This window comes from Microchirus variegatus (assembly GCF_963457635.1).
Source record: "Microchirus variegatus genome assembly, chromosome: 13".
Taxonomy (NCBI): domain Eukaryota; kingdom Metazoa; phylum Chordata; class Actinopteri; order Pleuronectiformes; family Soleidae; genus Microchirus; species Microchirus variegatus.
In genome coordinates this window covers 3,777,724-3,793,922 of record NC_139814.1, presented here as the reverse complement: position 1 = coordinate 3,793,922, position 16,199 = coordinate 3,777,724, and the positions used below count along the sequence as shown (strand labels likewise).

At 41.6% G+C, this 16,199-nt stretch overlaps 1 protein-coding gene across 1 annotated transcript in view; it reads right to left on the bottom strand.

Moving 5' to 3' along the window:
• sdc2 (syndecan 2) overlaps positions 1-11,558 on the bottom strand; it is a 65,453-nt gene extending 53,895 nt beyond the window's left edge. The window contains exon 1 of the mRNA XM_083899360.1: positions 11,380-11,558. Coding sequence (XP_083755486.1) covers positions 11,380-11,439 — 60 coding nt within the window. The 5' untranslated portion in view covers positions 11,440-11,558. The remainder of the gene's footprint in view (positions 1-11,379) is intronic.
• Between the last annotated feature and the right edge of the window lie 4,641 nt (positions 11,559-16,199).

The window sequence follows — 16,199 nt, the reverse complement described above, 5'->3', positions numbered from 1 at the left end:
ATGACATGATATAAACAGTTCTGATTGATTCCTTTAAAGCAGATCAGTCCAGTCACACAGCACATCCACACTGGGACATTTTCATTTAAAAATGCAAACAATCTGGTACCGATATGCTTCCTGTCCACATTACTAGAGATGTTCCGATACCATTTTTTCCCTCCCGATACCGATCCCGAAACTTGTGCTGTGGGTATCGGCCGATACCGAGTACCAATACCGATACCAATGTGTTATAATTTTCATTCTTTTATTTAAAAAATAATAAAAAAAATCATACTACACCTGCATGACTGTAATATGATTATCATTGTGGTGAGGCCTGGCTCAGGTTAAACCCTTTTAAAAACATGAATGAATACAGCAAATGGAAGCCATTTATATTTTAATTTATTTTTAAATTGAACAGTATAAAACAGTAGTGCAACAGCAACTTAACTTAATAAATCTAGAAATAAATTCCTGTGCTAAAATTTAAGTGCTGCTGCTAAAGTAGCATTATAGCATATTTCTCCAAGTGAACCTAGTTCCCTGGTGAACATGTCTGTGACATGCTTTGGTCAAAACACCTTAAGGATGAAGCACCACAGCAGTTCAATCACCTGCCAAAACAGCCCTCGACACAGGAAACTACGTTGTTTCCTTTGTGTTCTTTAGTGTGACCCAGCTTCAAATGCTTAAGTTGCTGGTGTTCAAATTTGCAACACTCGTGCCACCCCTCGAAATTGCCAGCTCCTTAGCTAACGTCAGCTGATCAATTCTTCTTCGTGCCTCTAAAACAGCAGCTGCTGGTGGCAGCACAGTGCAACTGTTTTAAGAGCGAGAAAGAAGAACTGTGTCAGAGCTAACAGAGCTAACAGAGCTAACCAGTAAACAGAGTCCTATTTCTAATAAGTTACGTGATATTAGATCGGTGCTTGGACTCCAGGACTCGCCGATACCGCTGCCGGCATTTTCGCGGTATTGGAGGCCTTTTCGATACTGGCATCGGACTCGGAACAACTCTACACATTACATTCATACACATACATACATAACATCACCCCCCTGCTTTTAGATTCTAGATTCTACTAATTCTCTACTTTTCTTCACTAATAACAATAATAATAATAACAATAATAATATGCTGCATTCCGTTTACATTGGAAGTTGGAAATGGGAGTAAACTGGGAATAAATAACATATGTGCAACAGGACCACTCTATGTGACCTTGAGTGTTGATCTAACTTACTATCCACAGCCATACTGTCGCCACTTATCACCTATTGTCATGCACCGTCGTCACAACCCCCGCTCCATATACCCCATAGTAATGTCTGTTTACCTGTTGTTACTGCGTTTCACCATAATGCATAGAGTGACCACAATTTTGGCTTCTCGCGATCATAAAAACATTAAAATCGAAGAAAAACGATTAATGCGCCGCGCGGCGTGTATGTAAATTCCCATGCTAGAAAAAGACCCTGAACGCACCAGTGTAACTGCGGCTGAAAGTGACGTGTGTGGATCAACAACACGAGGAGAGAATGTGGAAACACGACAGAAAGGCAGCCTTTGGTTGAGAAGAAATGTAGGACAACATCTACATCTTTCTGCAGTGCTTTCAAACACGTGCTCCTCATATCACTGATCCACACACGCCACTTGCTAACCGCAGGCACGTAACTGGTGCGTTCAAGGTGTCCCTCCAGCATAGGAATTTACACACACGATCAACAGCAAAGGGCTTGTGAAGCTTGTGAACATTTTTTTCATAAATAAAATATATCCACTGGACACAAACATCCTCTGAGGCTGGAAGTTTGTGTAAAATACTGTGCTCCGCTGTGCAGCCACTCTTCCTCCCTCGCCTGCAGTCTCGTATTTCACAGGGACAAGGAGAAGCTACGGTGGAGCTGTGAAGTACTCTGTGAAGTACTCTGTGAAGTACTCTGTGAAGTACTCTGCCTGGCGGGGTGCCAACATTCACGGTGAAATGTCCGCACTGTCGTCACTTGGTCGGGAGGTGTAAACATCGCGTGTTTTATCGCCTATACTTACACAAAGTGGAACCACTAAAACATGACTGAGTCTTGTTTTTTCACATTTTGGGGACTGGTATGGCCCACTGAGTCCCAAATATAAGTACTAAAAGATTAAAATGTTGATTTTGCACAATAGGGGACCTTTAACTTCCTATATTCAGTAGCACGCGCATGACCAATTATATCTCATTTTCAGCTGTGTTAGTATGGATGCAGATTACACTTAGTAGTTGCATGGATGTAGCCCCAGTCTGTTTACCACATAGGTCTGTTTCTATTGTTTCAACCCCCACCATGTCAGACACTTTTCACACCTCACAGCCAAACACCAGGCAGCAGGTCGTGTTCGGCCTGGGAAATACCTGAACACCAAAGGAGAGGCAGAGTCCACACTCTTCCACCACTCCGAAAGAGAGAAAGAAAGAAACAGATGTCTTTCTAACACTGGTTTTCCCCACTTTGTCACAACCACAATCCCCCTCCACCACCACCACCATCCTGCCAAGGAAGTTTCCATTTGCTAAGCTAATTAAAAAGAAGAAAAGCAGGAATAAAGAGGGAGGGAGCAGAGGCAGAAAGAGAGAAAGAAAGAGTAATGGCCCAGGTCTGCTGTGTCTAAATATTCCCGACCACATTGCAAACACAGGTTTTTGCCGTCTGCCGCTTCTGATAAGTCTGCGAGTGACGGTGGCTGAGGCCCAACACAAACCAGTGCTGCTGTCACTGGTTTTCGCTGCAGCCACATCTCCCTAATGTGTTTTCCTTCTGTCTCAGTGTCTGAGATGACAGTGTGTTTCATACAGCAGCCATAAACTCACACATAAATGTCCACAGGGATGTAAAAAAACACGTAGCGCACGTACAAACGTGCACACGGTGGACAGAGTTTGTCTGTTTGTCAGTCTCTACCAGTTCACACAAGTCACTGCCAAAGTACCGGCTGCTTCCAAGTCGTCAACAAGAGAGAGAGGAGGAGGAGGAACGGGGGAGGAAGGCAGCTTCCTTTAAACACATACGTCCTGCAGATGTTAGCAAATTCAGCTCACATTTTGAGAGAAGGGGGAGAAAAGAAAATGGGGCGTGGGGAAGGATGGGAGGCTGCCCAAGAGGAAATAAGTGTGCCACTGTTTTCCACCTCATCCAAGACACTGTGGTAAAGGCAGACAGCATCTACGTGACAGGAGAGTCAACACAAGGAGAGACATGAGACGTGTGGTGAGACAAAACGATAACCAGGTTTTATTTGTTTCGGTTTTTTTTAATAGTGGGAATGTGTTTAACCAGTATTCACACTTCGGTCAAGTGACCTCTGCAATGCACGCAGGTTTTTATCCGGTGATCGACATTGGTGGGAACTCAAAAACCCAAGTGTACGTGCTATTTATTACTTCTTCATAATTTTTTTGCCAGCGACATTTCCTGCAAAACAGGATGACGAGCATTAATCATCCAGTTGTTGGCATAGCCCTTAGCCATGAATGTCTATTTGGGAAAAAGCTAAACTACATTTTTTTCTATATATACTATATGCACAACTTTCACTGAAACAGCACTCTCAGTCTCAAATGCTGAGCACTGAGCATCTAGTCTGGCCAGTAGGGGGCCAGTCAAGTGCAAACCTATTTTTGTGAAAAAAGCAACTATTCAGCAGGAGGGTGGGCGATATGACCTTAAAATGATATCACAAACTCCATCATGACGGATATTTCCCAGGATTGATATGGAACAAAATATATAGTTCACAATAACAATGTATCTGTGATGCAAAATTACTACATTGTCTATATACATTGTCATTCATCTTTTAGTAGTAGTTGTTTTAGTGGTTAGCCTTGGGGGATTCAACATTCATCTTCCAAAAAATGAAAAATATCTGTGTTGTGTGCACAGCCTCCTCTATTTGGAGGATTTGTCACTAAATACTCTTGGTAACTTCTGCAGACACCGACTCTAGAACGTTAGCTGACAGTTTACTGTAAATAGTCGGACTGGCTTATTGAATACCAGGAAGAGACCGTACATATATTCAGTTGAAAGAGTATTTGAAAGTGGGTCTGACGTAAAAGATACAAAATAGTAACCACTTGTCACTGAAAGCCACAGTGTTGTTTGTGTCTTCTCTTCCCAACTTGTTTTGTTTGTGCATTTGTCACAGCATGTCTCACACACTGGTGATGCAGGTGTGAAAATTCCACCACAGGGAGGAACAAGCACTGGTCATGGGGGATGGTGTTCATACCCCCTTCCCTGGTGGTCAAAAACCCATTTAATCCCAGGTTTAAATGGCTTGTTTGACCTGTGGGAATGTGTTCAATCAACATTCACTCAAGTTCACGCAAGTTTTTATCAACTGTGTTAATAATTGGCATTTTTTGGAACGCAAGACCTTGGTGGCCACTCATTTCTTTGTCGATTTTGTCATTCTTGGCAGTTTGATGACCCTCCTCCTGTAGCAGGACCTGCTGTATTTCTGAGTTTTTCCTGATTCTTTTCTGTTTGTTTGCCTCGGCAGGTGGGTGGAGTTGATTAACACAAGTGGGAGCATCTGTCCAGTCTCATCTCTCTCTGATCATCAGTCCTCCAGCACCACGTTGAACCTTTAGTCGTTTATTTAAAACCATTTTTTGTCATGCAGCATTGCAAATTCCTGTGTCATTTCAATGATATGCATTGATCTTCTAGTAGTTAAATAAGCCATATGACGGTTTATTGGCTAGTACTGGTGCCTCACAGCAAGACTGTTGCCAGTTCAAACCCCGGTTCTGTGTGGAGTTTGCATGTTCTTCCCCGTGCATAGCTTTCTCCAGGATTTCCTCCCAAAAAAACAGCAGAGGTTAACTGGACACTCTAATTGGACACTGGCAACCTGTCCAGGGTGTGGCTCCATTTTTTGCCCCATGTCAGCTGGAATTGGCTCCAGCTCCCCTCCAACCAACATGTGGTATAAGGTGGAAGACAATGATTAAATGAATGAATTTGGATCCAATGAAAGACTGGCACATGTTGAACAAATGAGTGGACCAAGTCTTTGCTTTGCCACTTCAAAGAATTCAATAGTTTAACTTCACGGATGGTGAAGGACTAGGAATGGTGCATGTGCTTGTGTTTTGGTTGGTAACTGTAAAATATCAAATATTAACTAGCTGAAATGAGGGCATATCACCACCTAGGGTAGTGGAGGCGGAAACAGTTTGGACAATAAATGAATTCCCAGCTGGTGCTGTGTACTGGGACAAGGACATTAGCCCAAATAGCATCGCTACAACCATAGCTCTACTTAACTGTGTCTGGAAACTGAGCTCCACGTTGTTATTGTTTCCTTCTTCCTCCATTCTGTTTCCAGCACATCTGTGATGTCGTATTTCATGCAGAGGTGAGGCAGGGCACCACAGAGCAGACCAACCACGTGGCGTTAATTGCCTTGTTTTTGTTTTCTTTTCTGTGTTCACCCAGGTTAAAAAATACTAACTACATTAAGGGTGAAAGAGGCTCAAGAGTTCATGCGTGGACTCAGATGGATACAGAGACAGGAAAAAGAGGACGGGGGTAGTGGAGTGTGGGCTTTCAGTCGTCCAGCAGTGACCAGCCTGCTGCCTTCTGCAGAGTCCATTACGTATTGCATAATACGACACAGACAGGGGCAGCGTGGACACTTACACCACCCCCTCAACCCCAACCAACCCTCCCCGAGGGCTGAAAGGCCAGTGAAGGAGGTTTAAGTTTATGTGCTGGGGGAGAAACTCAGCGTCCCCATGGGCAGATTTATTAGAAACAATTTAAAAGAAAATGGTGGATTTCTCACACTTCAAGATAAAACCACAGGCAGCAGCAGGCGAGGCAGCAGGTTGTGTCCTCAGTTTGAGGAATTCTAGGTTAATGCAACATAAAAGAGCATCATTAAATATAGAGCAGGAGAGGCGGCATATGGTCTCTGCTTCTACATGCTTTCATCTCTCTGCCCTGTCACTGCCCTTTAAACCATTGCTGCTTTATTTCTTCATTTGTACCCTTACATGCTGCTGGGTCATCTTCTTCCCCTCTGTATTCTCTTCTCTTCATTACAGGATGATGGAAAAATAGGCAGATATTTAGCAAAACCCACCATTGATCTGTTTTTTTTGTTTGTTTTTTTGCTTAATCACCATGAAGTACCTTGGAAATGAGGTGTTTAAGATGAAGGATATTGCTTTTAACGCAGATGGGTGGAATGGAAATGTTCAGTGTATGTAGCTCATTTAGGCCCCAAGAGCATTCGCTATACAAACCGAAAGTGCTGCATTCAGTTCAAAAGCCTTGGAGTGTGTTGAGTGATGCATCTGAAGAATGAATGATGTGTGTCTATGTGTGTGTGTGTGTGTGCGTGTGCTTCTGTGCTGTTCATTCTTCCACCACCAAATCTGAAGATACAATATCTCTTCCCCACACAATTCAAAGCCTGCTCCTTTTCCGCAACTGCCTTGAAAAGCATTCTAGGGCTTAATGTCGTCATTTTGTATTTGTTGCCCAGTCTTTGTGAACAGCAATGATGTAACTATTTGAAAGGTTTGTGACTCCATCAAGCAATGCTACCTGACAGAGGGAACTTTTGTGTGTATACACCAGCAGCTCAAGGGCAGGGGCCGGAATCGTCAATCCCATCAAACTGCTGGATGTGGACGTGTGTACACATGCAGGACTTCTGGATGAGTTTCAAATGTTGCATTCAACAAGGAACTGGATTTGTCAACCTCACAAATTGTGGACATATTTCTGACTTAAGTTGTTAGTAAAAACATTCTGCTAAAATAAAATAAACCCCCAAATGTCACTGTATTAGTGGAGCAGATAAGACATTTTTCAAGATGGCCACCACCTTAGTGGAGTAGTTTGGCTTAAGAAATCATTTAGTTGGTGATAGAAGCATGGACATTGCCACGAGCAGTCTCAAAGAGTCATTTGACAAGAAACCACCCACATCAATTTGAAATTTCAAGATACTATTTTTCAGATGCCATTTTTCACGATGACTGAAAAATGGCCGCCATGTGGATTTTTAAATGTAATGTATTGGGTTCCTCAAAAGGAGGAGAGGTTGTTTGACTGTATTTTGTCTGACTCCTTGTCCATGACCAGTCCAGTTTGGTGAAACCTGTCAGGAGTTGCATAGCTCTTTCAGTGTTCACTGAGGTACACAAGCTCCCTTACTACATGCCTTGGAGCACATTTGGTCAACTCTCAACAACTCTCCGCAATAGGTGGAAGTGCGGTCCAGAAGACTTTCCACTCCTCGTCCTGTTCCTGGGATTGGCATTTGTGGATGTCGCTTCAATGCCTGTCCCCACACGTATCAAGCCTCATAAGAAGCACGGCATGCTCTTTGAGTGCTGCTTGAGTTGGTGGGATCAAGTCATATTGTCTTTGCTTTCTGGCAAAGAGATCAAGCCTGGCCTCATTCACAGTTGTGACATCAGACCTGTCATACATGAGCACAACGAACCTCTCCAAAGCTTGCAGGTCACTATCGTGCACTGCAGAGGAACATTTGCTGAGTCTTGCAAATGTGTCTCGAGAAATTGGGCTGGACGATTAATGACATTTTAATCACGATTTCGATTTTGGCTTCTCACGGTCATAACATTTACAAAAAAAGATTAATGCGCCACACGGCAAGGCGTGTATGTAAATTCCTAAGCTAGGAAAACACCTTGAATGCACCCATGTTACGTGCAGCAGCCAGCGTGTGACGTGTGAGGATCAATAATATGAGGAGCAAGCGATTGAAAATATAGCAGAAAGGCAGCATTTGGTTGTGAAGAAAGGTAGGACAACACTTTGGCTTCAATTTGACGGACATCGAGCATAAGGAAATTGTGAGAAAAGTTGCTTGGTTCATGAAATCCCACTGAAACTGTGTGTGTGTTGAGTGTTTTTTTTTTTAATGTTGGGGAGAGTACTGTTCAGTTGAAGGGGGGGAAAGTAATGTACATAAGTGTACATGATGCATGAATTAGGGTTGAGAAGGGGATGGGAATTTCCAGAAATGGAAATTGAAAACAGTCATATAAAAATTATTTGACAATTCTTTAATTGAACAACAAAAACATCTGACCATCTGAGAGCAGTTTATCTTGACAATCTGACCTCACTTGCCATTTAGAGGGAAGACGAGGGCTGCTCTCACCCTGCATCATCTACGTGAATGGTGTCATGGGGTCGGTCCATAGAAAAAAGACATTGTGAAAGCAATCTATTGTTGCCTCAGAAATGCCCCCTTTTTTAACGACACCATTTCAAGTCTTTGCTCCATCCTAAGTATTTCCCTCTCCACAGCCCTGCTCCACCACACTCACTGTTTTCCCTTCCTTCTCTTGCAGTATCCTCAGAAGCTACACCACACCAGCCCCCACCTCTGAAGTGGAATACTGAGACCTCCTGTAAATCACAAGATGTAACACCCACGCTTCCCACCAAAACATGACACAAATTACAGACTCACACATCTGGTGAGTGACGTGTACCAGAACATGGTGGGGGTGGGCCACCTTGCCGGGCATCACACGGCTTTAGCTTAGCATTTCTGAACTCTTCTTTCTGGATCAAAAAAGTTCTTGGAAGAGGAGGAGCAGGAAAACTCTACAAAAGCCATTAGGGCTCCAAGTTCCCCATCCTCCTTGCCAAAGTAAAGGCATACACAGAGACTGAATATGATCTTAAAAGTCATTTTCCTGAATAAAGAAGCTGCTGGTTCTTAGTCTACCTTCACAAGCTACGGAGAATCACGCTGCACTGTATTACAGTGATGTGACAGGGTAATTAAAACACAGACACGTGCCTAAAGCGGGTAATCAGACACTTGTCAACACCCATGTTAATATCGAGAATCAATGACAATGTCACATGTCAAGTCTCGCCAAGGCCTTCGGGGAATGCAAATAATTACAGAGTAAAATATTGATCAAAATACTGGGTGTGTGAGGACAATGTGTTGCTGGCCTGCACTGTATGTGGTGATGCTTTGGTTTGCTCGCAGCAGAAGTTGAAGTTGAAGTTCTCCAGTGAAAGCACCGAGCAGATCAGGTTATGTAAATTCCAACACAGGTGCTACACAATGAACTCTGTTCTTCTGGTTGCTGGTGTTTATTGTTGAACTAAAGGGCTACCTGTATCAGTGTCTAGGTGAATTTAAGGTGAAAACGCGTGAAAAAGGTTTTTTATTGTATCTGCATTTTATCCACTCAGAAGCAGAGTTGTGGCAATTTTTGGACAGGTCCCAGAGTGAGAAGAACCTCAAAAGTCTTGCAAAATCCTTGCGTTTTCATGCAAAAAAACAATGATCTACTTTGGGAAAACAACGATGCGCTACAGCACCAGATGCAGGTCTGGCATATGTATCACAGCATTTAGAGTGGTTTTATGAGGACATGTTTCTGTACAAGGGAAAGATTTTAAAGATGCCAAGATTCTCCAATTAGACTAATGACTAAATAAGCTGTTACCTCCTTAACTTCTATGCTGGCGCCCTCACCAACTGTTCAATTTTGAAAATGTATTTATTTTGCACAATGAGGAAAAGTTCCATCTACATCTGCTGCATTATGAGTGCAAAATAACACTACAGAAGATAATTGCCTATACAGAAGATCTATACACTGGTATCAGTCCTGATATATTGGACAAAAATATTTTCTAGTTTTTTGTCTTTTTTAATTCAGTAACCTTAATTTGAGGACCAATTTTGGTAAAGTAAACAACATTGGTAAACTACTGTAATCTTTGTGTTTTGACACAATATAAATCATCAAAATAGCAAATTTGCACATCATTTAGTGACAAATGTGCTGCTCATTCTCTAACACCTCATTTAATTTTGAATTTCCAAGAGATGGTTGATGAATTAATAATGACATGAATGCATGCATTTTAAAATTGTATTGTATTTAAAAAAAATATTCAAGATTCAAGATGTTATATTTGAACAGACAGTCCGGACAAGACAGTCAGTAACTTAATAGGCAGAGGAAACAAAAACGAGACAAAGAAGAAATACTGAATGAACAATGAACCAAAGGGAGACGCAACACAACACAACACAACACAACACAACACACAATGTATCATGAAAGAAAAAACCCTCAAGAAATATAGAAAACCTGCTCCCTTAAATGTGCAGGAAACTGTAAACACAACTGTAAACAAGTGGAGAATATTCAAGCCATACATCGTCCAGAGGAATATTTTCAGTTTTGATAACTTGAGGTGTTGAGAGAAACAATCTAAATCTTTGTGAAAGTTTGGGAAAATTCTGCAAATGTGCTTTAAGGACCCAAAGAACATATCCAGCGATCCGTCCCCAGGGTCCTGACCCAGTGGTTTCTGAAACACTGGGCTACTTTTAATACTTTTAAGACGTGTGTATGTTGGGTCACTGGACTTCCACTAGGTTAAAGTGTTGTGGACAGTTACACACAGTCTGGCCAAAGGAGGGATGGGGGGAAGAGAAAATGTACTCTGGGCTGACCTCATGCAAAACACTGACTCATTAAAACAACAGTGTCTGAATCAGCAGCTCAAACAGGGCGGGAGGTGCGACAAGTCACAGCCCACAGAGAGACGACAGCGGGAGACAATAATGACAGAGGCTGCACTTGAAACGTGCCAAAATGTGTCGCTGCTACAGAGCCAGGAAATCTGCAGACTCTGCTACAGCCTCAAGAGCCTGCACACACTGTTCAGCTGAACAGAGACTGAACTGAGGGAACAACAGTAACAAGGAGGCAATAACCAGCCAGTGTGGGTTTTAAATCAGGTCTCTGAGGAAACACGGGAATAAATCGCTGTCACTCAACAGCAAACAGGGGAAGATTTATCTGGAATAATGCATTCTTATAAATCACAATGCAAAGACTGTGATGAAGCGAAGGAAATACAGACATTCGCTTCATGATGATCATCCTTTTGATCACATTCATGTTACAGGGTGACCCACTGACACTTCACAGCTCCAACAGGATCTTTACAGAGGTTATATGACCTGAGGACATTTGTTGATGGCTGAGGGACAGCAGTGTCACACACACACACACACACACACACACACACACACACACACACACACACACACACACACACGTTTGCAGTGTTTGTTCCATCAGAATGACAGAATGCATACATTCAATTAACATCTCCAACTGTGTGTGTTTTTCATTTTCCCATCATGCAAATAGGCAACAAAAAAGAAAATAAATATGCATACATTTGTGTGTACATATATATATATATACACGTGTGTGTGTGTGTGTGTGGAGCCGACTTGGAGCTCTCTCTCTCTTTCTCTCTCCCCGCCGCGTCTTAACTTTGCTTCCCTGGAGAACTTACCCTTTCCCCGCAGAGGACGGCGGTCAGACAGAGGGTCAAAATTATCCAAACGTTCCTCATTATTCCTCTTTATGGATTCAAAGAACGCGTTGTTAAAGGGCGTCAAATCAAAATGTTGCCCCTCGTCTTCTTCTCTCTGTCGCTTTCCTCGCACCCTCTCTCTCTACAACCCCAACCCCTCTCTCTCTCTCTCTCTCTCTCTCTCTCTCTCTCTCTCTCTCTCTCTCTCTCTCTCTCAGGAGTGGGATCCCACCGGATACGTGTTGCGCTTTGGTTTATTCCTCCCCCTCCACTGTCGCTCTCTTTCTCACACACACACACACACAAACACACACTGTCTGTCTCCCTTCAGGTCACCTATTATTTTAAATATGTTTTTACTTCCACTGTTTCCTGTTTTCTGTTTAAACTGGACACACTATAATAAATAAGATTGGGTTCCTCCGCGTGCCTGAATGCGCCTGTAAAATCCGCTCCTCGCGCTCCTCGCGCCCCCTCAGCGTGGACGAGACTCGTGCTCAGGCGCGTGCGTCAAAGTATCCACAGTAACTCCTCACAGTAACTCCTCACTGTCATCAACGGAGTTATGTGTTACACTTACAGCTATTACTCACTATTGATTATTGATTTGTTTACTTATTTATTGTTGTTTGTTTTCCTCCCGCTACAAACTGAATAGAGCCAATTATCTCCTAACCACATCATTACTTCCGCCATAATAACGATGGTTCCCACCATTGACTCGCTGTTATGAAGGAACGCTGTAATCAATATAATCAGGGGCTTTTGTTGTCTCGTGGTATCATGCACGAGAGCACCTGATTAGTCCGCTGTTTGTGTGTGTGTGTGTGTGTGTGTGTGTGTGCACTGTCTCTTATGAGTAAATGTTAATATGAATGTGTGTGTATATGAGTGAACACTGAATGGAGCTCCGTCCGTGGGCAAAGTCGCCCCCTGCTGGTATAAATAGATAACATGTTTTCAGACAGCTGTGCGTAACACATTGAGTTTTATGTTATTATATATTTATATTAGCTTTTAAATTACCTACGAATGGACAAACATTTTTTTCAGGTAAAAAAAAAGATTTGTCCATTCGTACACTCATCTTCACATTAAGTCTGTTTTTGTCTGTTTTAAAGGTTTCCACTTCCAGATGTAGTGGAGTTGAAAAGGCCAATACGAATAAACAGGAAGTCAAATGTATATCCACACAAAAATGTAGACGACACGTTTACAAAGAATATTGTTGGTCACCACAGTGTTAGTGAGACCATTGCAAAGAAAACTCTCTACACGTGTTTGGTTGTTGTGGATTCTGTAATAATTGTTATTACTGGAGTTTGTTAATATTTTTTTCTGAATTTTTTACCCCATTCTAATTTGTAGCCCCCTTTTTCCCCCCTTTAAAGCAGGGATATCAGACTCACTTCCAGACAGGGCCGAGATTGAAAACTTTTTCCAATTCGAAGGCTAGACGAGGTCAAATGACAGAAAAATCAGAGCAAACCAAGCTTTTACATTAAATAAAGAAACAAGTCAGAGGTCAAATTTAAGATGTGCCGTGTTAAGATATAGTGTATTAGTGAACGCAAGGAATAGTTTTTATACAAAATAAATTGATTGTCCGATGAAATAGCCTCAGAAGAGCTAAATAAATGTTGAAGAGAGATAAATATTATGTATGCTATATATGCTCAACGTATTCTAAGAAAACGTACAAAAAGTATGTACCCCGTTTTTTGTACATTGTCCTACGGAAATCAGAAGTTAATGTTTTTGTGTTTTCTGCTTTCTGTTTTGTGATTTGCGTTTGTGTTTTGCACCTCAGAACCACCATAACACTGAGATTAAAAGCAACTCCAATACAACAGTGGAAACAGCATGAAAAAAAACTATATAAACATAAAAAATAAATAGTGCAAAAAGGGGGGTGGGGTGTAAGGGAGGTAACGTGCACAGTCCTGAGGTCTATGTCCATTTACAATAATAAATATGGTGCTATATACAGTGTTATATTGCACATTATGGTGTGGGATATAACACATTGTAAAGTATTGCAGAGTAGGTATTTTGTAAATGTGTTGTTCCCACTTAGAGCTCCTTGTGGTGAGTGCTGTTACCAATTTGTTTTACTTTGTGACCCAGGACCTTTTGTCCTGAATCTTTTGTTAACCTTACTTTACCTTATAAAATATAAAACCTTATTTTCCCGAAAAACACGAGAATATTTAATGTTGCTCTCCTCGCTCATCACGATCTGGGTCATAACAAGATGTTTAAAACGAAAAAAGAGAGTAAAATATTAAGGCAGGGCTGTTGTGCCCCCTTATAACCCCCCTCTGGTTCAGTTTGACACACGTTTGCTTTAATGAAAAAAAATGCAAATGTCGTGGGATGTTCGCAACAGTCAAAACCCTGGAACATGAATTAAAGTAATAACCCCCATCACCAAACAACAAATGCATGGATGAAAGATCTATTTTCCCCTCATGTAAAATGTGTAGTGTGATGCACGGCCTTTCCAGTCTTCCACCTCACAGTCAGGTTTCCACATCACTAAAATAAATCAGGGGAGTGGAAACAGCAGTTTTCCCGAAACCTTTTGAAAACCACTAATCCCACTTGATAACAGTCTGTCTGCCCTCTGTGCACAATAAAGCCTTCAACTTTCATGAGCGCAAGCTCTGCCAAACTAAATTCCTCAGGCGCCATCTTGGCCGCGTAAATTTAAGGTCACTTTTCTTGCGACGGTGACTCCCTCAAAACTGTTGTCTCTGTCAGGACAAATGTTCTTTGGTGGTTTTAGTGGCTAAATTACTAAACAGCACCTTAAACTAGCACAGCCAACATATAAGCTGCATTAAACAGTATGTGGAAAAAAAGTTAAACATTTGTGGACTTTTGTTGTAGCTGATGGTCAAAAAGTTTTATGGGGCCTCCTTCCCACCACCTAGTCAACTAATAATGATAGAAATAATATTTCTATCTATCAATGTATAGTGTTATATTATAACACTATACATTGCATTAACTGTACTAGTGCAGTGGCCGTAGGAAGTATGTATTCCTATAGTGAGAGCTGAAGAAGATTTTTCCGCAACAGCAATATTAAACCAAATAATCCCTAAGATATGAACATCTTCAGTATGTTAAAATGATTTTCATCCTACACACTATTGGGGTTCCACCTGGTGACCAAGCAGCTACTTAAAGGGACACTGTGTAGTATTTATGGGTTTATATAACCCAAAATCAGCTTTTTATACATATTATGTGCTCCTGCATTGTCTAGTCGCTGTATAATAGTTTTTGTTTCATTTTCGTAGTGTTTCAAAAAGTCATGTAAAATAACATGGTCACGGACCGCGGTTGCATAGCCACTGTTAGCAGAGAGACGCCATGTTTCTACGGGAGCCTGTAAGGACAAACGCGAGAGAACAAATCAAGCGTCTCTTTACTTGTAGCTGAAGTCCCGCCTCCTCTCTCTCCGCTTCGTCTGCTACGGCCGTGGTAGCTCCGCCCTCTCCCTCACCTCACGAACCTCATCTGCTGACAACGGAGAAAGACAACGAGGACGACATTTGACCAGCTGCAGATACCGTAGCGCTCAGGGAAGGGAGGGGGTGAGCAGAGGAGCAGTTCTTTGTTGTAAATGTCAGCCTCTCCTCTAGATGGCACTATAAACTACTTACTTCACCTTTAAGCCTTGTTTCCAATTACAGTTTTTCTCAGTTGTTTACACACATTTTCTGAAAGCTTGCCTCATGCTCTCACAACTCTACACACAAATCCAAAAACACACACACAATGGGCAAAACCCCTCAATTCTCCTGCAAAATGAAACTTAACATTCAAAACAATGTTATTTCTTCTCAAAATGGTATTTTGTTTTCAAATGACACACAAACCATCATATCAATAGACATTTATAAGAACCAGTTGAACACTGATGTTCTCAATGTAAAACACTATGATGAATGGAAAACACTTCTTCTTCATTGATCATAATGACTTAGGCCTTTTTTAGTGTTTAGTGTTACACTTACTACAGACATTACATACATAAGTGTGTCAAATATTTTAGAATATTGTTTTTATAGGCCCTGTGATGGACTGGTGAACTGTCCAGGGTGTGACCCCACCGATCGCCCTATGTCACCCAACGACCCTCTGGTGGAGGATGAAGCGTTAGATAATGGATGGATTATTTTTATACTCAAAACACACAAATACACAGTAACAAATATATTGTATTCCTTAATATTTCCCACAAAAACAATGTACACAGTGTCCATCCCAACCAACACAAAGTTGCACATACAGTGGTCTACATACAAAACAGAACCCTTTTATGCTAACGCACTGATTGCAAATTGTAAACCTGTGTGACAGGTGTTTTCCCATGTGATGAGTCAGTTTGCATAGTAGGGAAATTAACTTTAGAATTTTGAATGACAGTGTGTTCCTTGTGAAAACAAGAGATTTTCTTCATGAAAATTGTGCCAAATGCAGAGAATTGTGTGAAGTGTTTTGAAAAAAGTGTGTTTTAGAACTGCAATTTGAGTGTAAAGCAGGAATTGTGCTTGTAGTTTAGCAGAGTTGGTTCAGGGTGTTGGTGCATGAGTTACCTGGTGTGGTCATTGTGTCTCAAGTACAAATATTTGTGTGTAAACAATTGAGAAAAACTGTAATAATAGTACCAAAATAACCAGTCCCAACTGGCCCATTGGCATCAAAAATCAGATCAGTTTTGTTTCCCACTTAAAACAAGCAGCACGAGAGTGATGAGCACATTTCCCAAACCATTTGCTTAAAAG